The sequence below is a fragment of the Diaporthe batatas genome, assembly GCF_019321695.1.
Source record: "Diaporthe batatas strain CRI 302-4 chromosome Unknown Contig00022, whole genome shotgun sequence".
Taxonomy (NCBI): domain Eukaryota; kingdom Fungi; phylum Ascomycota; class Sordariomycetes; order Diaporthales; family Diaporthaceae; genus Diaporthe; species Diaporthe batatas.
Window position 1 is genome coordinate 16,348 of NW_025408569.1, and position 27,017 is coordinate 43,364.

Genomic DNA, 27,017 nt, shown 5'->3' on the forward strand with positions numbered 1-27,017 from the left:
CGAGTGGATACGAGCGGCTACCGGGATGCTTTTACACAAGTCTATTACTCCTGTTCAACCACCCACCTGCCCTTTTGCGGTACCACGATGTTGCATTCATACGCGGCTTCTGTGCAGAAGCGTTGCATTATTGTGACGCCATCGTCAATATCCTGCACGCATCTCAAATGAGGCCGAGATGCTCCATGTACGTACGTGCATTTGAGTTTTAGCCGGCAGCTTCAGAGCTGAAAGGTCGACATGCCCAAGTTGATTATTGGTTAAATAGGCTCGGAGGCTCACTGGCCGCCCGAGGGACAAGAATAATGGCAAGCTCTGCACATCGATTCTGCTCGGTCTTTTTCACCCAGACAAATTTTGCCAGTCTTTACAGCCAAGATGAAGTTCCCGGCCTCCACTCTCGTTCATGTCGTCGTGTTGGGCCTGAGCGGGCTCGCGAACGCTGCATGTGACGATTTTGATCTAGGCGTAACCGAGCCGCGCGATCTTGGGGGCGAAATGGCACAGTGTAAGCTCTGTCTACTTGTGTAACCTGTATCTCCCAGTCTCGGATTCATCCCATCGCCGCTCCGTGAATGGCTTTGCCAAGTCGTGATTGTCCTCATGAGGCTGGACATGCCTTGGAAGCTTGCCATGTGCACCGCTGATCATCACACACTTGCAGACAAGATCTATGGGAGCGGTTGCATTTTGAGCCAAGACCTCCAGCTCAACTCCACGACCGGGCATTGCGACTCTCGCTACTTTGTCTGTCGGCCGCTTACAAAGGAGATCTATGCGTACGATGACCCTGTGACAGGGCTGGCGTATGCTTGCGTCGACAACCCAGAGGGCTCCGAGACTTGCGGGGAGGGCGACGAAGTCAACCTTTGCGTAAGTCATTACTCTCTCTCATTCTTAACCTGACTTGATAGGAAATATACTCACTCACCTTTGTATAATAGTGCAACCTAGGCTATCCGCCAGACTCAGATGAGCCGATATACAACTAAGTTGCCCAAGTGGGCAATCAAGGAAATCTAATGATCAGAATGGGGCATTGCATATGTGCTGAGCTTTTCGTTATGCTGCTCCGGCGTATTCAAACCCCGTTCGCATCGAGCCGACTCCATCGGAAAACAACGGCATGTCTTCTTTTGGTGGAATGGAGTTCGGTGGGAATCATTGCTCTTGTTTCATTCGTTTCATTGCACATAAAAGCTTTTTCTTCTCTCCGAGCACAGCCTGAGTATCCATTTGAGCCAAAACAAAAATGTGTATTTAGCATGAACAGAAGCTTGCCCGTATATTTACACGACCCCAGGTGAAATGTTCATGAATCTCACTAGCAATACGGGTATCATATCCCTGACCCACAAGGCATCTCATGTTAGCGTTGAGTCGCCCCAAACCATGGAAATTCGGGTTTGCCTTACCTCATTTCGGACGGCCAACTGTTCATAGTCAACAATTATAACAGTGCCTATGTTCAATGTTACAGTGGTTCTAGACTTGGAATATAAGAAGAGTTAGGTGTGCGAGGAAGTGTGCTGATTTTCATGATCTCAAGCTCCAAAAATTTCAAAACAGTCACATGCGAAGTTACAAGGGAGTTAAGTGATCAGTTCAGCTGGGAGGATCTCTCTCTTGGCAAAAAGCTGTCAATAGACTCTCTATCATAAATCGGTTGGAAGTATAGGGGCCCGTAATGCTAAATCTACCCGGGCACTATACCCTGATTCCTTCTCTTTCGACATGCCGAAATCTTAATGTCATCTCAGCGGCATGACTGAGTGTGAGCGGCAGAATAGGCCATAGGTATAACATAACATCATGGAGTCCGCTTAAACACAAAGTCACAAGGAGCTGGTGTTCAATTCATATGCTGAAGAAGGGTCAACCCCTCACTGAAAACTATCGGTGATTTTCTCAAATATGGCTATGGATGCCGCCCTGGCTCACTCCTTCAACCTCACACCCAGACTTGGGCATGCAAGACCGCCGGCGCTGAGCTTTACTTCATGGAGTCACGGACATAGCCACAACCTTCCTTTTTGCAATACTTGTCTGCTGTCTTGTTGTAGTGCCCACACAGGGGACAGGTCCAATCCGCAGACATCTTTGCTGAGCTGTGGGTCTCAACGCATTGCTGTCAGTCAAACTGATGGTATCTCCGCCGTTTGAGGTTTCAACATAGGATGGTACTCACAGTTTCTGGTGCCCAATTATGGAGTGTAGTCGCTACAAAGTCATGTATTGGTATCTGCTTCTGGACAGGACAGCGTCGGAACAGGTGTGTGCTCACCAGTTTGAGTACACGAGTACTGCCGCTTATCTTGGTCAAATTTGGGGTTGGATTTCCGAGGGTGGTCCTTCTGACAGTCTCGTGAAGAAATGTTGATTGTTGGCTTGGCAAAAGAGATTTTGTTGTCTGACTTTGGAATTGTTTTGACGTTGGAATGGTAAGAAGCAGGAGAAATACAGAGCAGCCTAGGTTCCTATTTATAGTCTTGAATGAAAGCAACAGCAAGTGTTCTTGACCAACAAGCGGTAGCTGTGACTATCGCATTTTCAACACGCCATCGCAATGTTAATTAGCATACCTAGTGACTGTGATGATTGCCCCAGGGTGAATGATTAAATGGGAAACAAAAAAGTGTCAAAACATGTTAGTTCCAAGGCCAGCAGGGTTTCCTAACGGACAAGGATTGCTTTCTAGGACGCGCAGTCAGTGAACCAGGCAGTGAGTGACGAAGCAGCTGTAATCCCTAACCAATGGAGATCGCATGCAAATACCGGAATACGGACAACTTGTGACTTGCGAAAGCACCCAGTCACACATAACACTTCCATGAGGAATTCAGGCCTTAGTACCTACCGGGGGGAGGGGGGGTTCCTAACATAGGTGTATAATTATATTAAAAATTAATATTTAAATAAAATCTAAATATTATAACTAAATATTCTAAATATTAGTAAAAAATTAATAAAATACTATTATAAATAAAATTTATTAAAAGGTTAATTATATATTAAATTTTAATATTATATTAATATATATTAATATATATTAAAGATTTTAAATCTATTATTAGATTATTAAAATTAAAATTTATAAGTTAGTTTAATAAATTAAAATTTATATTTCTATATTTTTATAGTTTCTAATAGGTTATATATAATTAAGTTAAATAATAGTTAATAGGTAGTTAAGTTAGGGATAAGTTAAAAAAAAGAAAAAAGAATTTAATTCTAATAGGAATTAAACTCTCTTTTTATTTAGTATATTAAGCCCTTAATAGTATAGACTATTTATATTTTTTTTAATTCTACTATTAAGTTAGAAGTAAATAGTTAGGGTTTTAAAAGGATAAAATATAATATATTTTTTAAAGATTAATTTAGTTAAGTTTACTATATAGGACTTTTTATAGTAACTTTATAATCTATATTTATAATACTATTTATTATTAAAAGATATCTTTCTATATTAGTGTGTTAGGCTGTGCTTAGTTGGTTTAGGTTAGTGTTATTAGCTTATTAAAGGTTAAAGCTATTATAGACTATAAGTTAGTCTTAACGCTATTAAGTACTATATGTGAGGTTGCTGTATAACTTAGGCCTTTTAAATATAAGTTAGTTAAAATAGGTAAAGATAAAGCTATTATTCCCTTAAAGGTTCTAGCTTTACTTAAGTAAATACCTATCTATCTACTCTATTATATTGTAAGTAAGACTATTTAAAAGTAGTTGTTTAGCCTACTATATAAACTAAGATATAATTAAGTAAGGTAATTATACTCTATTATTTAGGTTTATAGTTTTAATAAATTATAAATAAAAGAAGAAATAACTATTAATAATTAGATCTATAATTATATAAAGGTAGACTTTTACTTTAAAGAGAAGTTATTATTATTTAAGATAGTTAATATATTTTTAAAGAAGCTAAGGGATTATAAGCTTAATTTAAAGTAAATTAAGATTTATAAGAATCTTAAACTTCAGCTTAAAGGTTTTAATTTAAATTTAACTTACTTAAAGAGGAAAATATTAAATAGGTTTAAAGAGAGGTTTAAATAAAGTTAAAGATTAGATTAAGTTATAATATAATAAAATAGTTAAATAAAATTTAATTAGAAAATTATAATTATAGATCTTTTAACCTTATACTTAGAAGAGGGCCTTTAATAGTATATTAATAAGTAAATTATATTAAATTAAAAAGTGTTATATAATTTATATAGAATGAAAGGATTTTACTATTAGGAAATACTTATAAAAGCTTTTTAATAGTGTATAGATATTATATTTTATTTATATTAAAAAAAACCCCTCCCCCTAGTAGGTAGAGTGGGGTAATGAATGGTAATCAGATTCTGTATTTCGCGAGAATGCATACGTCTGGTTGTGCCCATATTAATGCTGTATTTAGATGGATTAGAAATTGTGAAACAGTATGTATTGGTAGTATCCAGGTATGCCTCCCATGCCTACAAGCCTATGACTACCATACCCGTTCCGGCCGTCCTATCCTGGATCCAAGAGCTACCTCCAGGGCTTCCACATGCATGACCCGGCCGTCCAGTTCCGGGCCCCGTAAAGTAAAAGGTTCACTAAATATCTCCAAACACTTGGGCCATGGCTGTAAGTTCCACCGGTCATTTTATGGTCATGATCGCCGTGGCAGATTATTGACCCATTGGCTACTCGTGTTCACGATCAACGGCGCCGTCGCGAGGCATACTTCTTCCTCTTTTCTGTGCGGCACGAGGCTGAGACCACGTGCCTGCAGAGTCTTCGTACACTATTTTTGTCTTACAGAAAATCTTGGTCTTTGAGCGTTCGCCGCTGTGTGAAGGGATCATACCTACGCCTTCGGGGTATATACAGATTAAGAACGAAACTACTGACGATCACGAACCATGGTATTTGCAACGCAGGGGCTTGATTGTGTTAGAATTTTCTCTAATACAATTTTATGGTCTTCCTCCAGCTTCTTTGGCGATTTAGCATCCACTGATGAGTTATCCTGTTGAATCGCTGGTGACACAACTATAGCGAACATCCAGATGTGGTCCGCCCCTAATCCCCCCCCAAGTATAACAAACACTGGTAGCATGCATGCATAGAGTGGTTCGACCAGACAAAATACCGAATGCCGAGAGCCAAAATAAGGGAAAGGCGATACCGCGCTGTGGTCAAAACTCGATGTGGTATTGCGGCCCATTTGGCAGGAAGCCGCCTATACTGCCCTGTCGGTTTCCCCCACAAGCTGCTGCATCGTCCTAAAGATCCCTTTGCCCATGGCTCGACTCTCTAGCCGCTCAGGCGGAGTTTGCCCTTGTGCGCAGGATCTCCTGGCGGAGTTCGGCCCGGGTGCGAAGCATACGCGTCAGCTTCTCGTCGCTCCACCCTTCCATTTCGGCCTGGCGGAGGAGGAGGACGGTCTCTTGCCACCGTGCCAAGCGTCGTACTCGCTCATAACTGGTGACCTTTGGCTGTCCCTGTGATTCGGCTTGTGCAGGCGCGACTGGAGGTGTGTCTGTAGGTGGCTGGCTCTTCGCTGCGTGGTCGTTCAGGGCCATGGTGAGCTTCTCTTCGGACCAGCCTTCGGTGTCGGACTTGCGTAGGAGGATAGTGGTTTCGTTCTTGGCTTGATTTTTGTCACTTTCCGGGGGTGCGTTGGAAGGCTTTGGCCTCAGAGCGAGCCCGGAGAGTATGTTTTGCTGTGATGAGGACATGATGGGTTGAAGAAGGGCGAAGGGAAGGTACGCTCTGTTTCAAATTTGAATACCTTGATATGACGTGTTTGCTGAGATAGGAGTGAGAAGGTTCAAATGTAGGATTGGAAGTCAAAACAGGGTCGGGCGCAGGGGACTTTTATACGAAGATGAAAACGCCCAAATTTGAAAGGTGTCAATTTTGTGATGATTGCTTGACGGCGGGCTGGACTAACAAGTAGCGTGTGCGTCGGGCGTCAACTGGTGCGAGAATCGCTTCTACCTACCTAGCTTAAGTACTTCAGGTACATGAGGACAACAAACCGCTAATTAGTAGAATGACGGCCAAACCTCCGTTCTCGTCTTAACAGCAAATTCTGTGATCCGAATCACCGTCCTGCAAATTGTGGTTCTTTTCATTGAATCGACTGTGCCCAATGACTGAACAGCCTTTCCCGAGACTGTGAGCAACAATTATCAAAATTCAAAAATATTTAGCGACTGGGAGTCTGCGCGCTGTGTGAGATTGATGGCTGGCTTTCCGAATATGTGATACTCAAGAAGGCCTGTCCGAGCATGAGCTGTGCCTTCCATTATCATGGAGTAAGATGCTTAAGCACCAACACGTATCACAACCTTCCCGAAGTGGGAGCCGCCATATAGATACTGCAATGCCTCCTTTGCCTGCTCGAATCCGAATACGCAATCTACTACGGGCCGCACCTTGTGTTTGGCATAGAAGTCACAGAGCTCCTCGAACCTGTCCCTTGGCCCGTTGATGATGCCCTTAAGAGTGACGGTCCGCGTGAGAGCAAGGACGTTGATGTTGGTCAGGTCGTCCTTGGGATCGTCCAGCTTGCCGGTGACATAGCCGATGCTGTTGATGACGCCGCCGAAGGACACACACTTGAACGATTTCCTCAGGGTGCGCGCGCCGCCGACCTCGAAGATGATGTCTGCTCCTCTGCCGCCCGTGATCTCCATGACCTTTTCGTGCCAGTCGGGCGTCGTCCGGTAGTTGATAACGTGGTCTGCGCCGAGCTCCCTGGCCCGGGAAAGCTTCTCGTCGGACGACGAGGTCACGATGGTGGTTGCGCCGCCCGCCTTGGCGATCTGCAGCCCGGACACGCTGACGCCGCCGGTGCCCTGCAGGAGCACGACCTCGCCCTCGCCGCCTGGCTGTCCCAGAGGCCGCAGGCCGTTGACCGACATCCAGGCCGTGACGGCTGCGATGGGGAGGCAGCTCGCCTCTTCATCGGTGAGATGGTCGGGGACCTTGACCAGCCCATGCTCCGGGAAGACGCGGTAGTCTTGCAGGACACCCTCCAGTGGTAACCCGAGCCCGGAGCCCATCTGTTGCGCCTGGATCTGGCCGGTCAGATGGTCCTGGCAGAAGGTGCCCATGACTCTGTCGCCGGCCTTCCAAGACGAAACGCTAGACCCAACTTCAGCCACCTCGGCGCACATGTCGGAACAGAGGACGAGTGGCTGGTTTGAGGTTGCATCAATGGTCTTGTGGTGGCCGTAGAGGCCCATTGCGACTAGGTCATGCGTCAGTCTTCACGCAACACGTGGGGGCTTTGTATCCATGCAGCACTCACCTTCGGTGTCGCGATAGTTCAGCGAGACAGCCTTGATACGGACGAGAACCTCGCCCGCTCCAGGCTTCGGCACCGCCTCTGAGGACTGGAAAATCTTGTCGAGGCCATCCTGACGTGTCTGCCACTTACGATTCTGCTCGGCCATGTTGAGTATTTACGCTGGACTTGACAACCCCAGTCGTGAATGTCTTATCGTCTTCCAGAGCCACTGTATCAGAGACTAGGGGAATTGGTCTACAGTTCACCACAGAGTTCGGCGAAGAATCCCGCTCGCAGGCAAACTTTAGGAACGAGGACGTAATGTTACGTGGTTGCCCACCAAGTGTGGGTTCAAACTCAACGCTGGGCTGCCCAATGAGGGATGGATTTGTAAGTCTCCATGGCTACTTACTGGGGGATGAGGAACTTGGCAGAACCAGGATGACCTCATCATAGCACCTGGGGTGGGCCTTAGCCCGGCACCGGAGCCCGGAGCCGGAGCCGGGAAAAGTGGGGCCCTGCCGTCTAGCTCCGTGCCGAGCTGCCACCCCGGGGCGGAGCTAGCGACGACTGCCGTCGACGGTGGGGCCGGCATCGTGAGTGACGCTCACCCAGGCAGCACTGCTTTGCTTTCCAGCACCTTGCTTGCTTTCTGCAAAACCCCAGCCTTCTGCCACAACACCAACTCTCACTTCTCACACCACAATCCTCACCTTCTGCCATGGCAACAAGCTGTGTTCACAGCAACAGCTCAAGCCTTGACACACCATTCATCACTTGAGGAGGTATGTGATAATAGCAGCCCAAAGCCCTAAGTTCACCCCATTCCTTTGCGTTGAAAGGAAGCCATCTCCTTTGTTTCCCCACCTTGCTTCCCTGCAACCTGAATCTATCATCAAAATGGCCTCATCACTGACCATGCCCAGCACCCGCGGCTCTCTCCAAACTTGGGCCTGATCCTTCTGAACAGCAGCCAGCTCGAGACCAGAAACTGCCGGCGATAAGTCAGGATGGAGTCGGAGACCCCCCTTGCTCCCACCCGCGCCCTCACCAGGGGCAGGGGCCTGACCTCGGTCATGCTCGAGCGCAAGCTGGTCACCCTCCGCCAGGTGACCGCCATCCGCAAGCCGTGCGGCCTCTGCATCAAGGGTCTTGAGATCGCCACCGTGACCGGCGACCTCGAGGTCATCGTCCGCAAGGCCAAGTTCAAGGTCGGCCAGTGGGTCCTCTACTTCGAGGTGGACAGCTTCATCCCGTCCTCGGCGCTCAAGGCCACCTGGACCATGCGCCACATCCTGACCACCTTCGACGGCGAGAAGGGATACCACGTCAAGACTCGCGTGGTCGGAAAGCACACTTCCCAGGGTCACCTCATGGCGATCGAGGACCACTCCCTTGTTCTTCGCATTGTGAACATCATGCGGGAGGAGTACGGTCCGCAGGAGGGCCTCCGCGTCGCGTCCATGATGGCGTTTGAGGACGCGATGGGCGTCAAGAAGTGGGAGCCCGAGGATGATTCTGACACCCCGACCCCGTCTTCTCCAGGTCGCTAGGTTTGGTGAGACGTTCGTCATGTTGCACCCGGATCAATGGCTGTTTGGGCTTGAAGAGTGGGGCGGACGAGCTCTGCGGATGAAGGCTTTGGTTCGGTACTTGCCTTTCCACTTCCAGCTGTTTTTCTTTCTCCATGGTTTCTTGATTCGGATTGCAGGGCTTGCAGGGCTTTCTTTTGCAGAGTTGCATCTGATCATTGACGAGATCGATACCTCATGGGTCCGTCGAGAGAGATACCCTCCATAACACAATCAAGGAGATATTCAAAGTCACAGCAAGCCCCAGGTGGCCCCCCCCAAGTGACACTGTTCGGCCACGGCCTGCGTTCACTAAAGCGCAGGTCTGCCATGTTTACTCAGTCTGCCCAAGCTTCAGGGGATTTGAAGCTGGCAAAGCAGTTCCCCTCCCCCCCAACTGCGGCTCTGAAAACGGCCACTGACAGCTGACCTTTTTCACCGCAATTCACCTGACCTTCGTGCCCGGCCGCTACATCTTTTCAGCCCAGCGAGTTCGATCTTGCCGTCAGTTGTTGTTGCCTGAACTGCAACCCCCACTGGACTCGATTCAACCATCTTACTTGACTCGCCCTGCACCACTCAAACAATCCGAGGACAACAAGAAAGATGGACACGCGATCGGTGGTTCGAAGCCGTCGCAGGAGCACCAGGCTGACAGGTCACTCTCCCCAGGACCAGCCTGCCAGACCCCCTACGAAGAGGAAGAAACGCAACCCTGGCCACAGAACTTCGGGCCATTCGAGCAGCAGTGAGTCTCGTGAGTCAAGTTGCCCCGGCGCAGACGCAAGCCCCAAGCAGGCGTCATCGAGCCCCGATTCCCACCCCAAGCCTCAAGAGGACAAGACTGCCAAAGCAACGACCGCAGAAGCAACGGAAGATGAGGACGACAACGTTGTGCCCCCACTCCTCCCGAATCCCCCTTTGTCCCAGGACAACGTGGCAGTCTTTCACAGAGCTGAGACTGAGCCCATCACCGCACCCCGCAACAAGTCAGTTGACACCCCCTCCGAGAATGCTAGCAAGGATCATGTGAGCAACAAATGGGTCAAGACGGCGAGGGGCTCCATAAGGCTGGCCAGTGACGGCCCGCCTGAGGCTTCGAAGGACGGGGAAATCAAGAAAGTGGGTGACGTCCGCGAGGGTCAGAGTGTCCGATCTGCTGCGGTTAGACGACGAAGCAGGAGGCTCGCATCCTTGTCGCCCGATATGGTGGAGGAAACGATTGAAGTCCAGCCACTGCGTTCTCGAAGACCCACGAAAGTCAAGGCGGAGGCTACCTCGCCCGCCCCTGAAGGCTCTGATGAAGGCTCTGATAAGCCCCAGGAGTGGAAGGTTGAACTGCAAGACCGCTCCGCCAAATCATCAAAGAAGAAGGATCGATCCACTCAGCCGACGCGCCACGATGAGCTTCCCTCACACGGTGGCAACAGCGCTGGCCCTATCGAGCAGGAGCCCGACCTCCCCAAGAATGTTGCCCCGATCCCCGAGCTTCTGGCAGACATCGAGAGAATCGTCCTGTCGAGCCCCCTGGCTGCCAGAGACCCAGACAACGACCGAACCAAAGTCGCGTCGTCTCCTACCCCAACCCCAGCCCCAGCTGCCGAGAAGCAAGCACAGGCCAGGATGCTCACCAGGTCTCGGGCCCTCCGCAGCTCCTCGCGATTGAGCGGCGGTGCTGCTGGGATTGGGAAGGGCTTGGACCTGGACAGCGTCGACTCGGACTCGTCGCAACTCGACGGGGCGTATGACGACAGCATACGGGGCCAGAAGAAGAAGAACGCGCAAGTCAAACACGGCAAGGCCAGCGCAGTCACGCCCAGCCAGCCCCGCGGGACCAAGAGACGTGCAGAGCAAGAGCTGTCGGAGCCTGAGGGACCTGCTCCTGCCCCGATCACCCGACTTCGTCGCAGCCAGGCCGGCGGCCGCTCCAACCCCGAAGTCGACCTCAGCTCATCCAACCCCATCGAGGCGGCGACATCCCGCGACGCCTTCGCCGCCGACGACCCCAGCGCCGAGATGGCAGTCGGCATCGGCGAGTTCGCCCGGCGGAGCGGCGAGCCGCCGAACTCAGTCACGCTCGCGCACATGATCAGCAGCGACAGCCTCATCCAAGCTGAGAACGACGACAACATTCCCACAGAAGCACGGCACGGCTCCCAGCAGCCCTCGGGCCCCCCGGGGAGGGCATCAGGACATCACGACCCCGAGGAGGAGGCACAGGGCCCCGCAGAGGAGGCAGACAACAACAACAACAACATCAGACCCACCTGCGACGACTGCGGCAGGGCGCCGGCGCGGTACATCGTCTGCGCCAGGTGCCTGGGCGCCGTCTACTGCGGCAAGTACTGCCAGCTGTGGGCGTGGCCCGCGCACCGGGCGCACTGCGAGGAGGCGGAGGGGGCGGTGTGGGAGGCGGCCGACGCGCAGGCGGCGTACCTGGACGACATGTGGGCGGCGGCGCTCAGGATGCTGGAGGGGGAGGCGGACATCGCCGGCGGGGAGGTCGAGTCGCTGCTGCTGGGCGAGGCCGTCCGCCACTCGGCTGCCCGCCGGGCGTCCATGGGCCAGGGCAGGCCGCGTGGCTTTGGGGGGATGGTCGTCGGTGGTTCTCTGCAGGGGCTGTTGGCTGTGCCTCCGGATGAGGACTTGATGGGTGGGATGCGGGCCATGTCGATACTGTTGGCGCGGAGTGCGCTGGCGGGCGATGAGTAGTGGCTCAGGGTTAGCTGGCGGAGGTGGTGGGGACTACGAGGTCTTTTACAAAAGTCTGTACGACTCTGGAGTGGTTGCTGTCAGGAAAAGGATTGCTTGGAGGTCAAGCTTGGCTGTCGACTACTTGCATGGAGGGCGTGGAGGAAAAGGGAGAGAACCCCCAATGGCATCATTCAACGGCCTTGAAGCCTGTACAATCAGCTAGGTACAATCAATCTGATGTTCTCTGTACCACCACCTTCATGCCATTCCTGATTCTTAAAAATGCCTCCCCCCGGCGCGCATTGGAACGGACCATCAGACGAACACCTCGGTCCGTCGGAGGTGGTGATTTGGTCCGCGCGTCCTGCCAACCGCGGTACGAGATGGCAACTTCCCCATGTGCAGTTGACAGGCTGCCATTTCCCCCCCTCTTACACTTCCAGATTCTCCCCTGCAACGAACGATGTCTGTTTGAAAATGTGTCTTTATTGACAAAATCTTGTACTAGAACGGGTATATCCCCTTATCCGCTGATTCTACCTCCTCGTGGCCAGGCCCGTCCAGCTTCTGTCGCAGAACAGCCCTCCATTTGCCCAGCGCGGCACGAACCAGCTCGATGCCGCATCGACAATTTGCAATCTCGCCGTGGGGGTCTCGAGCATTGCCTTGGGCCTGCGAACAAGTCCACCCTAACCAAGGTCAACTTTGTTGACCGCCATGGCTCTTGAGCCCCAAGGATTGCACTCCCTTGGGACACCCGGACAGAGGCAGGCAGGCTTCAGCCTTGTTCTGAAGCTGCCACTGCCCACGCCCACGCCCACGCCCCCGCCCACGAGACCATGACAGCGAGGTACGACGGCGGCTGTGGCCCTTCTTCCCACCACATAAATCCTGATCCCCGAGAAGAACCCGCGCCTCTCGCATCTGCATCATAATACATCAAAACATATGCGTCTATCAGATAACCAGTCTACACCGTCGCGGCCGCCTCGAGGGCAAGAGCTCCACCTGGCTTGCACATGCCCCACTCTCCACTCTCCATACACTGCGACAACCACCAATCTTGGCGATCCACAGTGGAGGGATATGGGGCTGTACTCCGTATCGCGAAGCTTGAAACGACGACATCCTTGTCTCTATGTAGGAAAGACAACCAACTTCAGCAGCAGCAGCAGCCCAGTCAGCAGGCAAGAGGTCTGCAGCATGTACCGTCCGCCGTCGCCGCGACTTGGTCAAGCCGCTTACCCTCTTCAAACGCCGTGAGCTCCAAAATAGAGGCCAAACCCGAATTCTTGTGTATGTTGAAGAATGGAATCAAACGACAAGGCACGATCACTCTGGTTGCTCGGCCTTGACCTCTGCCTCGGCCTCGGCCTCGGGCTCGGGCTTTGCGGGTGCCGGAACCGGCGCACCGAACTGCTGCTGTCCAAGGTGAAGGGGCTGTTGGAGCGCCTCTTGCTGCTGCGCGATCCTCGCGAGGAATTGCTCTTGCTGCGCTGTTGTGGCTTTCCTCTCGGCCTCAATCTCCTCGGCCAGCGTCTTTTGCTCCTCTGGGGTCATGAGTGCGAAGGCGGCTGTGTCTGCGTCCCACTGTGCCACGCAGTTGGGCTCCCAGTTGCAGTGCTCTACAGGACCATACACTGGGTGGGTGAATCGTGGGTGACGGCTCGGCCAGTTGCTCGCGTGATAGTGGTGCTTTACAAGCGCGCCCCGCGCGTTGTGATTGCCACTGTCACTGTGCCCCTGCCCGGCCGCGAAAGCCTCGACGTCCAGGACAAGAACTCGAGACACAATCTTCGACTCGTCCAAGTCGTGGAACACGTCCCATGTGATTTCGGGCGTGTCTTTGGCGCGGTTGGCGTTCATCTCCTCGAGGATTGCGATGGTGAAGGCCGACGGGCCAGTCCCGGAGATGACTTGGTCAAAGTCCATGACCACCTCTGAGATGGGTACGTTTTGTTGCTTGGCCAGGTCGGCGAGCCAGGACATGATGTTCTCAATCAGACGCATCATGACTGGTAGCCGAGGCCGCGCCATGAACGTCCACTGACAGAAAGACTGCGACTTCTTCCCAAGGATTGGATGGTCTTTGAACTCGGGCTGGTCGATCTCGATGCCGATCACCATGTCGATGTCCTCCTCGGCATACCTGTGGTCCGGGATGAACCGCGAGACCGGCTTGAGTGCCTCGACATCAATGTCTGCATATACACCGCCCTCGGCATACATGACCATGTAGCGCAACAAATCTGCCTTGATGATTGTGGCGTTGATGTTGCGATACAGGTCGACAATGTCTGGACGGTCGAAGCCTCCGGGGCCGAAATGCTGCTCGACATAACCGACGTCGTTGGTGTCGGTGAGGACCTCGTACCTAAAGTTTGGGTTCCTCTGCAACCACGTCCGCGCAGTATTGCTGTCGCGTAGCTCAAAGTGCAGTGGGTCCACCTTCCATGACTGCCATATCTTCTTCGGGAAGCCAACAGTAGTTGGTGGTAACACTTGGACGGAAGCAGTCGAGGTCGAGCCTTGCTTTGCTTTTGTCCCGCCACGCCTGAAGACCTGATTATTCCCTTTGGGTATCGACACCGTGAACAGGTCGGCGTTTAGAATGAGGAGGAAAACAAGAACGCAAGTGAGGTAGATGGGAATGCATCTTCTCATCTGCGTAGGAACACGGTTCCTGAACTTGCTTGAGAAGCTCGGAGTCGTGGGCGACCACGTCCCTAGGGACGATCGTGGCGATGCCGAGGAGGCTGGGGAGTGCATCGTGAAGGTATGTGCCGGGCCAGTGGCTCTCTCGTGGGCGGAGCGTCGATGTTCACGAGCCGCCTTACTGTCCAGCCATGTATGATGATCAACCACTTTCACTTGTTGTCTGGTCGCCACGGTATTGGCAAGATGAGTGTTTAGGAACAGCAAATGACCAGGAGGTACCCAAAATGTCAAGCGCGAGAGGGTCGAGAATTGGGATGACCTGCTTTGAAGAGGGCCAGAAGATGGGAAGATTGGGAGATGGAGACAAGGATCAAAGGGGAAAAGCCTGGACTATCTGGTACCCCAGGTACAGTACAAGAGTACATTGGAAAATGACTTCCGGGATTGTTTGAGGGTGATGGAGGGTACTACCCCAGGATTCTGGGTGCAGGTGGTCGGCATGGCCCCCCTCCTGCCGTGGCTGCGTGGGTAAGCCTCATCCCATGTCTGCGCTAACTCGCCCAATATCTGGCACACAGCTTCGAGGCGCCGGATTGACCCTGGAAGCTTGAATTACGACGAAGGCAAACTCATCGGGGCACCACCCAATGCGGTGTGATGCCGGAAGAACTCGCCAGGCCCACTATAACGCATGGGCAAAGTGCACCGCCCAACGTGTCCGAGGCCGCAGGTTGTCAAGGAACGTCGGTCACCCACCTCCCGCCGCTTGCAACGCTGCCGGGGATCTAGTTCAAGTGCCTGACATGCAGACGTGCTGGACTGCTACGATATGATATCGATTTATCTTCCCCTCAGCGCATGGGAGGGAGCCCTTAATTTGGCAGGGTGACCAGGGCTGGGCGGGGATGGCTGGGCAGAAAGACGACATCTGATCGGTGAGCAATGACGATGGTTCACGCAGGATCCTAGGATAACAGCGTTACCTTGGATGCTGAGCGGGGGGTGCATCCGGATTGACTTTGGCGGGATGGAGGGGCAGAGATCAAAGCTGCAGCGGTGGTATCGTGCTGACTAGTAACGCCGTGCAACCGTCGTACGACATCGTGCCTTCGCACCAACTCCCCAGTCTGGCATGCCTAACCCTCTTCCAACGCCCTTACTCGTCGAGACGTCTCGCCGACAGCACTGCCATCGCCAGACCGTCGCCTTGGCCTGGACGGCTGGCAAATGGCCGGGCTTCGAAGTCATAGCCAGCTCGCCGGCACCAGATCTTTAGGCTGTCTTCCAAAGACCTCGGCGAGACACATGATTTGATCATCGCGGACTCACCGGGCTCAGACGACACACGCGCTGTCGTCGAGGTGGCTGAAGGGCCTAATGCACGATGCAGTCCGTAACTAACAGTATTGCGTGCGAGGGGACTAATCGTACAGTAGGCCAGGGCGGGTGGGGCAAGTCGCCGCCGTTAGTCTTTCCAAGTATGCTTGTTTCTCTACTGTAGGAGGATGACCAGCTAACCCGCCAGAACCTAGTGCCGGGGCGGTTCCCGCAAAGAGGAAACACATTGGCGATCGACCCGGCTCCGACGGTCATGCAGCCCCTAATTGGGCCGACAGCAGCTCGAACGGGGCCGCAAGCGAGGGGTTGGTTCTCTCGCCCGACCGTCATCAGGGCCAGATCGAAGGGCCTTGGCAGCCTTGACAGGCAACCCAGCGCCGGGCGTTGCTGCTAACTTTTACTAAACAAGCGTGACAGAAGAGCATCCTTGCAGCGCCTGTTTAGTGGACCCCTTGCAGCTTCACACTATCAGACCCCCATCTCGGGGGCGAGGCAAACGTCCAATCGCAAGGCCAAGCTCATCTCGCGTTTGGCGTCTGGCGATTGAGTCTCTCGGGCTGTCGGGGCCGCGGTACAACACACCTGGAACGCATGTGCCTCTCCCAATCGCAATTGGCCGCCCAGTCTGCCATTTCGCCCTCCAGATCGTGTCCAGCTTGCGCACAGAGAGGGCCAAAGTGCCCAGTAATGACCCAAGAACTACGATGCCACTACCATATGGTTAATAAAGCCCCCGAGACACCCCGACTGGCCGCCGAGCACCTCTTTTTGTCCTGGCCACAGCGGCCTGCCCAAGAATGCAGGACGCTGTGCATGTGACAATTCTCGTATCTGGGGAGGGTGTGCAGCCCTTTTCAGCCCGCGTGCCGCAGGCCATCTAACAGCAGCAGAGGCGCTGCGCTACGAAGTCGCCAGGGCCGTGAGACTATCATCTCGACTCAGTGCCAGTATAAGCGAGGAGGCAGCAAATATTGGTCAAACCAGCCACCTGTGCTGGTCCCAAACGTCATTCTCATCACATTGAAACCTTGTTGGATGGCGTTTTGTCCATCTTGCACGTGGCCAACACCGAGCGTCACCGCGCCTGCGCTATTTTGTGCGTGGAAGCCGTTGAAGCTTCTCCGCGCGAACCGCTCCCGATTCTGCGCAGCCCTGCCCCCCGGACCTCGACTTCTATTGTTCTCACCTCGTCCACTATCGTATTCTAGCCCGCGGGTACCCCCGCACACCCACAGGACGCAGGATTGACTCGCCATCTGCCATCCTGTACCTTGCTTCGCGCACGGAATAGCGTGGAATTGATCTGCAAGGTGCCCAGGTCTGCCACCCTACATGACCTGGCGGGTCGACAAGGTGGTGTGTTCCCCCGCAGCCGTCCCCCGCCTCCCATCGCTGAGCCTGGCACTCTTCATCAATTCGACCTCGGTGCCTGGGGTTGATCAGCTTTATACGGGCCGATCCCAAAGCAGGCCCTGGCTTGTGAAAGTCATTTCGAATTGTGTGCTGAATCCACCCTGCTTTTACCCAATCTCCGAGAAGCCAGGGGTTTTGGCGTGACGACTTCTGGGAACCTGCGATAAGCCCAAGCAAGCAAGCAAGCAAGCAGCTGCGCAGAATCGACTACAGCCACGCGCTGCCCGGTAGATCAAACGCCAACAACATCTTGGGCCTGGAATCACACCTACACCATCGGGGTGGCTAATGCCAAATATCTCTCCGCACATATCGAGTCGGAACGTTCAGCCTAGTCCGCCGACGTCACGCAGTAGCCTGCAGTCTTCATGAATTCGTTCTTGGACAACATCTCATCAAGACGGACAGGGAGAGACCCACCGCCTCTCTCACTCTCTATTCAGCCAAAAGACCTGGGGCTTGGCTTGTTGGCACAGTCGCCGGAACCCAGTCTTTCCTCGACCTCATCCACAAGAAACAGTATGGGGGAGCCAACGTCGGCCAAACACCACGGCCTAGGCATCCTAGACAGCAAAGACTGGGATGAGATCAAACACCTTGACTGGGACGAGAAGCATTCATGGAAATCATCAATAGCCGAGTGGAAACCAGCATCACCGAGGATGCTGCACTCGCCCAAGGCCAGCTGGGCGCTTAAGCGGCTAAAAGCCGTCGTCTGGCCAAAGGCAAAATCCACCGGCCAGCCTGAGGCCCTGCGCAAGACAGCCTACCTCGATGGCTTGAGAGGCTTCGCCGCCTTTCTGGTTTACTGGCAACACCATGAGCTCTGGGCCCACACGCCTCAAGAAAATCACATATTTGAGAACGCCTTCGGGTTCGAGGGCCACCACCGCTTTGCTAGCTTCCACGGCATACGGCTGTTCTTCAATGGCGGCCACTTCGCGGTCGCCAACTTCTTCATCATCTCAGGCTACGTGCTCTCTGTGAAGCCACTGAGCCTGATCCAGGCTGGAGACCAGGCCAAACTCGCCGACAACCTGGGCTCTGCCTTGTTCAGGAGGTGGATGCGTCTTTACATCCCACTCATCTGCACAACCTTCCTCTACATGCTGACATGGCATGCCTTCGGCGGCCTGTGGATCCACGGGGCCAAGAAGCAGAGCAACATGCGGGATGAGATCTGGTGGTGGTACGCCGAGCTCAAGAACTTCAGCTTCATCTTCAACATGGGTGGGGAGCCGTGGTTCACCTACAACTTCCACCTCTGGAGCATACCGGTCGAGATGAAGGGGTCCATAGCGGTGTACACAACGCTGCTCGCGCTGTCCCGGGCGACGACCAAGGCCAGGCTCTGGTGCACCGTGGGCCTCATGGTCTACTTCATGTACATCTGTGACGGGTGGTACTGCAGCCTGTTCATGATGGGCATGTTCCTCGCAGACCTCGACCTCCTGGCGGCCAAGGGCCAGCTCCCGAGGTTTCTGGCCAGGCTGGCCCCGGTGAAGGAGTTTATCTACTACCATCTCCTCGTCATCGCGCTGTACCTCGGCGGCATACCCTCCCAGACAACGGACGTGGCGCTGCTGCGAAAGAACCGGGGCTGGTATTACCTTTCCTTCCTCAAGCCCCAGGCCGCCTTTGACTACAAGTGGTTCTACCTCTTCTTCGCCGCCGCGTTCCTCGTGACGGCAGTTCCGCGCCTGCCCTGGCTGAAGCGGTTCTTTGAGACGCGCTTCTGCCAATACCTGGGACGGATTTCATACTCGCTCTACCTCGTCCACGGGCCTGTGCTCTGGACGCTGGGCGACAGGATTTACACGGCAGTTGGGTGGGTCGGGGCCAACGGCATGGAACAGGCTCAGAACATCCCACAGTGGGTCAACAAGCTGCCGCTGCCCATGGTGGGCCCCATGGGTCTGGAGGTGGCGTTCCTGCTGCCCCACCTAATACTGTTGCCGGTCACGTTTTGGTGCGCGGAGATGGTCACGAGGTTTATCGATGAGCCGGCAGTCAAGTTCGCGCAGGCGTTCTACAAGAGGACACTGGGTCCCGCAGACGCGAGCGCGCCGGGCCCAGAGACGAGGGCCACACCGGGCATGCCGCCCAAGACGCCTAAACTGGAAGCATGAATATAGAGGCGAGGCTAGGCTAAGCTCGCCGTGCCATTCTATCATACCTCGGGAGACGTACCTATCTATACACGTCTTCCAATTGAATCCAGACAAAATACAGTTTGTTAATCGAGACAACCGGTCAGTCATGCCATGAAGAGCAACCCCGCGATCCTGTCGCCGTGAGGCAAGAGGTGTAGGGCAGAGCAGGGCAGAAAGAATCCCGACACTTCTGAAAATGGAAATGGGATGCGAGGTTTACCCAGGCCCGCCGAGCCGAGTCGAACACCACCTCACCGCACCTCACATCACATCTGCAATGTGTGTGTGGCACATGCTAAAATTCAACACCACGATGGTTCGTGGCGTGCACGAAAACAGGCGGCGCCCACGGTTCGTGACGCACATCCCGTTTCATCCAGAAACCCAATCGAGCCCGTGAGAGGCTCCTTTGTTCCCGCGGCGGCAGGGCCGCCCTTGAAACTCTAGATTAAAACTGCCACTGTGACTGCGGTGTCCGCGCGCCAGCCGTGAACAACGACAGCAACAATAGGTCTCTTATCTGGCATACATATCTGGTTGGCAATAAGATGCCACTGGCGCTGTGCAGCGATCAATCAATGTTTTCCCCAGGCGGGCGAATTGGAGAAACAAGATCTCTATAGCCCACCCCCGCCCAATATCTGAGCTGCTGTGGAATGACGTCCCCACCTTTCTTTTCCCCAGGCCCGGGGCTTTTTAGTACACTAGTACGGATACCTAGCTGCCTAGGTCGAAAAAAACCTGGGGTCGGACAGGGGGCCATGCATGTCTTCAGCACGGACGATGTTTCCGCTCGCGGGCTAGTGGGCTGCTCGGCAGGGGAGGTGGGATCCCTGCCCTTGTTGATCCCGCTCTCCTCCTCGGGGGGGGTCCAGAGGTACCTCTGCCTGTCACGCCTGTCACTTTTGTTCCGAGGGAAATCCTTCGAGCTTCACCGGCCGTGGCTGCGTGGGTGGGCAATATATCGCACCCCACATGTGCTGAAGCTTCTTTTTGGTGCTCGTCCTCTCGCCTCGGCACTGCTGCTGCTGCTGCTCCTCTGGCGTCCGAGTGCAGTAGCGCTCCCAGCCACGCCCGTTTTGGTGTCTGCCACTCTGTCACTCCGTCACTCGACGCACGCACTACCTCCCCCGCTCCCGGGGAGGCGGTTCAATCCATGAGGATATGTGTGTGTGTGTGTGTGTGTGTGTGTATGTGTGACGATGGTCAGGTACATGTACAACGGGGGCATGCTGGTGAGTGACTATTGGACTTGTGTGCACGCTGCACAGGAGCGGGTCGGTGGTGGGTGATCTGCCCCCTTCGTGGTGGGTGTGTTGCAGTCGCAGCACAGCAGCGGCCGCGTGGGTGGCCAACCCCCTTGGCACCCTCCAGCCGCGGCCCCCGAGGCGGGAGAAAGGGGAAGAAGGGAGAATGCTACTGTGTAATCAGGCGGGAAAAAAAGACATGTGAAAAGGAAAGGGTGCCAGTCACGCAGAACTGGATAGATTGGCCAAGCACGCAAGCACCGTGAGGAGGAACAGGCGAAAGCTTCCCGCCGGCACAGCCTCACCCATCTCTATCCCCTTGTTGCTGCGAAAGGCTGATTGATGGAAGCAAGAGAGAAGAGGCTCATTGAGGTGTAACGTGGCTGGCGACCCCCCAACACTGGCTCTGCTCACGGACACGGGCTGACAGCCTGTTTACGGCGCCTCATAGGCTCTGGGGCAAAGCTTGGCACCGGCACTTGTCGGCCCTAACACCACGACATTGACGGTCATACTTTTCCCGGATGCTTTCCAAATTGTGATGTTCTTCCAAGACCCGGTGTTTTAATGCGCCGGTGCCAGCCATGGCTGTCAATGTCAACAACCAATGGGCTGGGTGGATTGCCTACCACTTGGTCAAATCATGCGATGAACGGGGCCAGCAATGACGTTTCCCGGACAGGACGATAATTAAGTAGACAGACAGAGTCTGTCTGTCCGTCTGTCTGTCTTGCAAGCCGTGCTCGACGACTGCCCTGTGTTAGCCTGTGGCACGAGTGAACCAACTTCAATGTGTCGAGTAATGGCGCATGCCGCCTTGGTTTCGTGGTGTTTCAAGTCAAGATCGCACTGTCTGCCCGGATCATCAGAGTTCAGATCACCAAAAACAACATTTCAACAGTCACCTCGGTCACTTCAGTCACCTACCCTCCCGAGCTGTAGCTGTCCCAGAGCTTCGTGAATCAGCCCCAGCCTACCCACCCATCTATCTAGACCTACGCCCGCCGTTTTCTGTTTTTGGCTTTGTCCCTCGCCGCATACGACCCCACCCACGGCGGAGATATTTCGATACTCGTCGCTGCTGCAAGGAGGTAGCAGCAGCAGAAGCAGCAGCAGCAGAAGCAGCATGTTGGTCAGGGACTTCAGGCGCTTCGCGCTGGTGCTCGGCTCGGCGATCCTGCTGGTGCTGCTCTGCGTTAGGCTCGTCGGCCCAGCCGGCACGGAGACCTTGTTAGGCCTGCAGGTGGGTGACTGGCCCGGCGGCGGCGGTTCGCCGACATCACCGGAGCCGCTGCATGAGCCCCCGTTCGAGGAGGCCGCCGCCGCCCAAGCCCTCGCCCTCGCCCAGTCGCAGCAGAGCACACTAACCGACGGCTCAAAGGGACTCAACGACGCCCCGCTGGTGTCTTCGCCGCCGCCCCCGCCGACAAAACCGTCCCGGTTCATCGGCCCCAATGGCGAGATCGTCGGGTTCCAGCCGCCGTCCGAGGTCAGGCCCGGCGGCTCGGGGGTGCCGCACACCGAGATCTTCTCCGTGTCGACCAAGGACAGGCGGTACTTCCCCATCCGGATGGGCAGCGCAAAGGTGCTCAACCCGAACATCATCCCGCACCCGCGGCTCGAGGCCGCGTGGATCGTGGTCGCGCAGAAGATGGGGGACCGCGACGAGGACGACAGGGAACCGGGCCTGGCGGTCGAGCCGTCGCTCGAGCTGGTCTGCACCGCCATCTTCATCGACGGCGCGCTGACGTGCATCGAGGCCGACGGGCGCGGCTTCGGCGAGCCCACGACGCTGCCGGTGCAGCCCACGTCCGGCGACGGCACAAAGTGCACGGGGGACCTCGAGTTCTTCAACCTCAACGTCGGCCCGCACGACGCCAGGGTGTTTTACGGGCCCCGCGACCCCTATACCATCTACGGGAGCAACTCCAACTTCAACTGCTTCGGCCAGTGGATCCGCGACTTCCGCGGCCTCGTCCCGGAGGCGTGGGGCGGGCAGAGAAGCAGCAGCAGCAGCAGCAGCAATGCCGCCGACGAGGACGACTGGATGAAGGCGTCATCATCATCATCTAGCAGCGGCAGCACATGGCCCCGCGGGCCCCCCGCCGCCCACGACGAGTTCGCCTCCCCTAACGGCACCGAGCTGCAGCGGCCCCCGCCCTACGGCGCCGTCGAGAAGAACTGGTTCCTGTTCTGGGACTCGGACAACGTGCACTACGTGCACTACGACATGACGCCGCGGCGGGCGTTTGCGCGCCTCAACGGCGACGGGTCCGTGGGCGAGGACCTCGGCGCGGGCACGGGGTTCGCCCCGGCCCGCGACAACGCGTGCCTCGCGCGGTACCTCCCCGACCTGGCGGGCCAGCAGCACCAGCACCAGGGCCCCGGGTTCCACGAGAGCCTGCACCAGGCGACCAACTCGCTGTCCGTGACGCTGTGCCGGCGCGCGGACCCGGGCTGCACGCCCGACGACGGCAACACGTTTGTGTTTGCCGTCGTGCACCACAAGGTGTACCGGGATTTCCACTCGGTCTACGAGCCGTACGTGGTCGTCTTCCGGCAGCGGGCGCCGTTCGAGGTGTTTGCCGTCGGCGCGCGGCCGCTGTGGGTGTCCGGGCGGCAGACCACCCAGAGTCCTGGCAGGGCCGAGTCGAGTGAGATGTTCTATGTTACTAGTATCTCGTGGAAGACGAAAGGGCTCAGGTACCATGGGTACGTGGACGATGTCATGTTCCTTGCGTTTGGCATCGAGGACGAGAGGGCTGCTGGGATTGACGTGCAGGCTGGGAGCATGCTGGCTAACCTGGGGTTGTGTGATGATGGGGAGGGTCTTGTTTGATACATGGGTAGGTGGTGTTATGGGGTAGCATCTTGTGATGGGGCTCGGTTTGAGCTTCCTGGCTTTGATGTTCCTGGGGGCTCATTTATTCCTTGTGGTATCTGGTAGCATGGCGTTTGGTCAGTCGCGTCTTAAGCAGTCGGCCTGCGTGCCTTCACTGTAGTATTGCCCGGGCAGGAAAAGAGACATGGAAATATTTAATGCAATATTCATCAAGTTCCACTTATCTTTCTTTGTTGGAGACGTCAACTTTGTAGGGGAAGTCGGGACTATGCTGTGGATAGGGTCCTGAAGTCTCTATACTAGTAGTACCTAGATAATTTACAGTCATTGAAAATAAAACGATTTGTAGGCGGCTGAAAACATGCCTCCGAGTCTGTCCGGATTCCATTTACACTACTGAAACGCAATAGACCAACCGGGTCTGCGGATGATATCCAAGCACCGAGTTCACATTTTTCTTAGGTCGCAGCACCCCGTTGTGGACATGCACCTGACCCTCCAAATAACCAGCAAAGACAGAAATGATAGGCAGCTTGCTTCCGTCCACGCAGAAACACGGCGGGACAAGCCGTAGAGACATCAATCCACACCCTGAAGGCCTGCAGCTTACGTGAGACTCGCCTAGCTAGCACGGCTGGGCTTCGCCCCTAGGGCAGCAATGTAGAGCGAGACGGCGCCACTTGGTTACATATCGTGTCTTTTCAGCCTCCACTTATGTGGACCTGTGAAGGTCTTTGTGGAGTCATGAGACGGTGAAGTAGTACTGCATCTTCGGTGGCGACAAAGACGACAGAGGGCTTGTTACACGAGGGCAAGTGTTGAGTTCGGTTGTGGAGAATGAGCTCCATTTTCCTCTCCGTGAATCTCGTGTAACTATGCTTATTAGTAGTTCTTTCTCTGCCGAGTTGTCCCAAACAACGTAAAGCAACTCCTGTCACGTTCGCCCATCTCCGCCAGTCTCTCACCATCTCCCCGAGCTTAGACTTCCCGGAATCCCATTCTACCACGGCGGTCAAGAGCCAGATCGGCTCGACTTCGGGAGCTATGAAGTTCACCCTACGCCAAACAATCCTGGGCTTGCTCCTACCTGGGGCGTCGGGCGTTGAAATCAAGAGCGGCCGCAGCCCAGAGGACTCTTGCGTCTGTTCCAGCATCCTCCCAGATTTGGCAGCGTCTAGAATTGAGTGTTCTGACACCCGAAGTAGTGTTCCGCCTTCGCCAACGACCTTGAGCTTGGTTCTATGGTGCTCATGCCCGATACGGAGGCCTACGACCAGCGTCTGAAGACCTACTATTCCTCCAACGCTGCTCAGGCCGCCTGGTGCATGGTCCTGCCGAAGACCACGGCAGATGTGTCGATCGTTGCCAAGGTCATATCCGAGCATCAGTGTCCGTTTGGCATTCGCAGTGGCGCTCACTCGGCTTTCAAGGGGTCCAATGGCGTCAGAGATGGCATCACAGTTGACTTTGGTGAGTGTCGAGAGAGATTCTATCGACCACGTCGCGTTTTGGCTGATTTGTGTGCTGTTTCTAGGCTACATGAACACGACAACGTACGACGAAATCACCAATATCGCTTCGATAGGCCCTGGTTCTACGTGGGGGGCGGTCTACACGACGCTCAAAGATGGCTGGGAAGTCACCACTGTTGGCGGCCGATCTTCAGCCGTTGGCGTCGGGGGTTTTGTGACTGGCGGCGGTGTAAGTGACCAAGTCACTTCTGACTTCTATTTCACCGAAATCTTCTATTGACTGTGATCCGGGAAGTACTCTTTCCACAGCAATGCCCTCGGCTTCGTTTGTGATAGTGTGACCAATTTCGAGATTGTGCTCGCAAACGGCACGGTGGTCAACGCCAACTTGACTTCCAACCCTGACCTTTTCAAAGCTCAGAAGGGTGGCTCCGGTAACCTAGGATTTGTCACCAGGATCGATCAAAGTGAGTCCACGAGCCATTCCGATCGCCGTGTGGAGATTTTGGGACTGATGAATGCTTCACAGAGGCTGTCAACACACCGGATATGTGGGGCGGTAGTACTATGTACAACGCCTCGGACAGAAAGAGTGTGTTTGGCGCCTACGTCGATTTCACCGACAGCATGGACCGAGACCCGGCGAGCCAGAACATCGTGGGGATGTCCTGGGGACCACACAGGGGGTACGCATACCGGGCGATCTTGACGAACAGCGACGCCGTCAGCGACGCCCCGGCCTTTGATGAATACAGGAAGATAGAGAACATCAGCAGCACCTCCCGCGTCGCACCTGTGGCTGAGATAGTCCCCGAGTTCAGCGGTCCCACGCCACTGGGGCAGTAGTAAGTACCCCCTGGCCTGACACACAAGGCGCATGCCTGGCTTCACCTGGACGCTCACAAAATGGACCGCAGCGCCAACTGGTTCACGGGCTCATTCCAAAACGACCTCGGCATGGTGGAATACCTGGGCGATACGTTTGAGACATACGGCGCGGAGTTCGACAGGATAGCGCAGGAGCTGGTGCGGGAGACGGGACAGAACGTCACCTACGACATCCTCGCGCAGTTCCAGCCCTTCACGCAGTCGATGGTCAGGCACAGCCAGCAGAGCGGGGGCAACCTCATGGGGCTCGAGGACGTGGTGGCTGACGGGCCCGCCACCAACTGGCTCCTCATCCTGACGTGTGGGTCGCCCGAGCTGCAGGAGAGGATGCTGCCCCTCGCGCAGGTGTTCCGCAGGGAGATCGATGCCCACGCCAGGGAGCTCGGGGTGTACCAGGACTGGCGGTATCTGAACTACGCTTGGGGGGACCAGGACCCGATCGCGTGGTACGGCGAGGAGAATGTGGCGTTCCTCAGGGCTGTCGCCGACGGGGTGGATCCGGATGGGGTCTTCCAGAAGCTGAGAGCCACTGGCTTCAAGATTCCGGTGTGATGTTATTGTCACGGGAGGGACATAAGAGAGGCGAAGCTCTCAAGTATTGCTCAGAAACTCATTGCTGGAAGAGCTTAAATGAAGTGGATTCATTACTAGTAGTACAACTTTCAACTTGTACTAGAGCGGTAAAACATAGCGTCCGTCCTGCTCTATTAAATGCCCCCTATGACAACTCTTATAAATTTAATAAAGTCTATTTGAGACCAGGATGCCGAATTTCCGTCTCGAAGCTCCGAGAATGGGCTTGAGACTTTCTTCAGCACAATATACCTAGGTAGGTAAATAGATTGTCTGTTAAACCAGGCGGTCAGACCAAAGCCTAAGAACTGGTGTCGGTACTATAGAGAGAGCTCCTCCTGTACATGAAATACAAATAGCTACCGTACCGGGGCCTGCAGGCAGCCCGCAAGAGTTGCGGGGGCCCGCAAGGCTTGCCTCGTTTTTAAGACTTACGCCTACCGCAAGACTTGCGCCTATTGTAAGAGTTACCCTTCCGTAAGAGTTAGAGAATTTAGGTGTAGAAGTTATGTGAGGACTTTTTAGGAGAGAAGTAGGTACGTACCTACCTACCCTAGGTATGAAGAGGTAGTTATGAAGAGGTAGTTACGAAGATCTCACCCAGCTAGAAGTGCTAGACTTAGAGATAATAACTCACTTAACTGGACCGATGGGCAATATAGCACTCTTCTATGGGAAGGGAGGGATTAAAATAGCCTTAGAAATGAAATCCTATTCGGTTAGCCTTTACGTTTAGGTAAGTAGAGTAACTTTTAGATTAGTAAAATCTTCTTACGTGACTTTTACGCCTTAATTCTCTAACTCTTGTGGAAGGGGATAACTCTTGTGGTGGGTGTAACTCTTGTGGTATGTGTAACGCTTGCAGGGGGCCGCAACGCTTGTGGAT

General features: G+C 54.4%; 9 protein-coding genes across 9 annotated transcripts; 6 read left to right on the top strand and 3 right to left on the bottom strand.

The window, feature by feature from the left end:
• The first annotated feature begins 272 nt into the window (after positions 1 to 272).
• Positions 273 to 1,472, top strand: KVR01_012878 (uncharacterized protein). Its single transcript, XM_044783779.1, has 3 exons — positions 273 to 508; positions 665 to 873; positions 945 to 1,472. Exons 1-3 carry the CDS (start codon positions 379 to 381, stop codon positions 990 to 992), a joined length of 387 nt encoding a protein of 128 aa, XP_044638034.1. The 5' UTR covers positions 273 to 378; the 3' UTR covers positions 993 to 1,472.
• Positions 1,473 to 5,306: 3,834 nt separating this feature from the next.
• Positions 5,307 to 5,723, bottom strand: KVR01_012944 (uncharacterized protein; the record flags this gene model as incomplete). Its single annotated transcript, XM_044783153.1, has 1 exon — positions 5,307 to 5,723. One exon carries the CDS (start codon positions 5,721 to 5,723, stop codon positions 5,307 to 5,309), a length of 417 nt encoding a protein of 138 aa, XP_044638100.1.
• A 591-nt stretch (positions 5,724 to 6,314) lies between these two features.
• Positions 6,315 to 7,448, bottom strand: KVR01_012938 (uncharacterized protein; the record flags this gene model as incomplete). Its single annotated transcript, XM_044791339.1, has 2 exons — positions 6,315 to 7,243; positions 7,304 to 7,448. 2 exons carry the CDS (start codon positions 7,446 to 7,448, stop codon positions 6,315 to 6,317), a joined length of 1,074 nt encoding a protein of 357 aa, XP_044638094.1.
• Positions 7,449 to 8,292: 844 nt separating this feature from the next.
• Positions 8,293 to 8,835, top strand: KVR01_012908 (uncharacterized protein; the record flags this gene model as incomplete). Its single annotated transcript, XM_044786285.1, has 1 exon — positions 8,293 to 8,835. The coding sequence occupies one exon, from the start codon at positions 8,293 to 8,295 to the stop codon at positions 8,833 to 8,835; it is 543 nt and encodes a 180-aa protein (XP_044638064.1).
• Positions 8,836 to 9,459: 624 nt separating this feature from the next.
• Positions 9,460 to 11,599, top strand: KVR01_012984 (uncharacterized protein; the record flags this gene model as incomplete). Its single annotated transcript, XM_044786778.1, has 1 exon — positions 9,460 to 11,599. The coding sequence occupies one exon, from the start codon at positions 9,460 to 9,462 to the stop codon at positions 11,563 to 11,565; it is 2,106 nt and encodes a 701-aa protein (XP_044638140.1). The 3' UTR covers positions 11,566 to 11,599.
• A 416-nt stretch (positions 11,600 to 12,015) lies between these two features.
• KVR01_012939 (uncharacterized protein) lies at positions 12,016 to 14,596 on the bottom strand. Its single transcript, XM_044787253.1, has one exon. The coding sequence runs from the start codon at positions 14,314 to 14,316 to the stop codon at positions 12,880 to 12,882; it is 1,437 nt and encodes a 478-aa protein (XP_044638095.1). The 5' UTR covers positions 14,317 to 14,596; the 3' UTR covers positions 12,016 to 12,879.
• Positions 14,597 to 16,687: 2,091 nt separating this feature from the next.
• On the top strand, positions 16,688 to 19,797 carry KVR01_012859 (uncharacterized protein). The gene has a single exon (XM_044784109.1). It carries the CDS (start codon positions 17,325 to 17,327, stop codon positions 19,083 to 19,085), a length of 1,761 nt encoding a protein of 586 aa, XP_044638015.1. The 5' UTR covers positions 16,688 to 17,324; the 3' UTR covers positions 19,086 to 19,797.
• Positions 19,798 to 20,368: 571 nt separating this feature from the next.
• KVR01_012989 (uncharacterized protein) lies at positions 20,369 to 23,417 on the top strand. The gene has a single exon (XM_044788354.1). It carries the CDS (start codon positions 21,483 to 21,485, stop codon positions 23,193 to 23,195), a length of 1,713 nt encoding a protein of 570 aa, XP_044638145.1. The 5' UTR covers positions 20,369 to 21,482; the 3' UTR covers positions 23,196 to 23,417.
• A 648-nt stretch (positions 23,418 to 24,065) lies between these two features.
• Positions 24,066 to 26,257, top strand: KVR01_012996 (uncharacterized protein). The gene is made up of 6 exons (XM_044783132.1): positions 24,066 to 24,338; positions 24,404 to 24,668; positions 24,733 to 24,899; positions 24,966 to 25,137; positions 25,200 to 25,515; positions 25,588 to 26,257. Exons 1-6 carry the CDS (start codon positions 24,243 to 24,245, stop codon positions 26,108 to 26,110), a joined length of 1,539 nt encoding a protein of 512 aa, XP_044638152.1. The 5' UTR covers positions 24,066 to 24,242; the 3' UTR covers positions 26,111 to 26,257.
• The last annotated feature ends 760 nt before the right edge of the window (positions 26,258 to 27,017 follow it).

Excerpts from the sequence above, each read along its gene's own strand:
- KVR01_012878 (XM_044783779.1), top strand. The coding sequence starts at position 379 with ATGAAGTTCCCGGCCTCCACTCTCGTTCATGTCGTCGTGTTGGGCCTG. Across the intron at positions 509-664 it reads TGGGGGCGAAATGGCACAGT|ACAAGATCTATGGGAGCGGT; the intron begins GTAAGCTCTGTC and ends ACACACTTGCAG. Across the intron at positions 874-944 it reads GCGACGAAGTCAACCTTTGC|TGCAACCTAGGCTATCCGCC; the intron begins GTAAGTCATTAC and ends TTTGTATAATAG.
- KVR01_012939 (XM_044787253.1), bottom strand. The coding sequence starts at position 14,316 with ATGCACTCCCCAGCCTCCTCGGCATCGCCACGATCGTCCCTAGGGACG.
- KVR01_012859 (XM_044784109.1), top strand. The coding sequence starts at position 17,325 with ATGAATTCGTTCTTGGACAACATCTCATCAAGACGGACAGGGAGAGAC.
- KVR01_012989 (XM_044788354.1), top strand. The coding sequence starts at position 21,483 with ATGTTGGTCAGGGACTTCAGGCGCTTCGCGCTGGTGCTCGGCTCGGCG.
- KVR01_012996 (XM_044783132.1), top strand. The coding sequence starts at position 24,243 with ATGAAGTTCACCCTACGCCAAACAATCCTGGGCTTGCTCCTACCTGGG. Across the intron at positions 24,669-24,732 it reads TGGCATCACAGTTGACTTTG|GCTACATGAACACGACAACG; the intron begins GTGAGTGTCGAG and ends TGCTGTTTCTAG. Across the intron at positions 25,138-25,199 it reads TGTCACCAGGATCGATCAAA|AGGCTGTCAACACACCGGAT; the intron begins GTGAGTCCACGA and ends AATGCTTCACAG.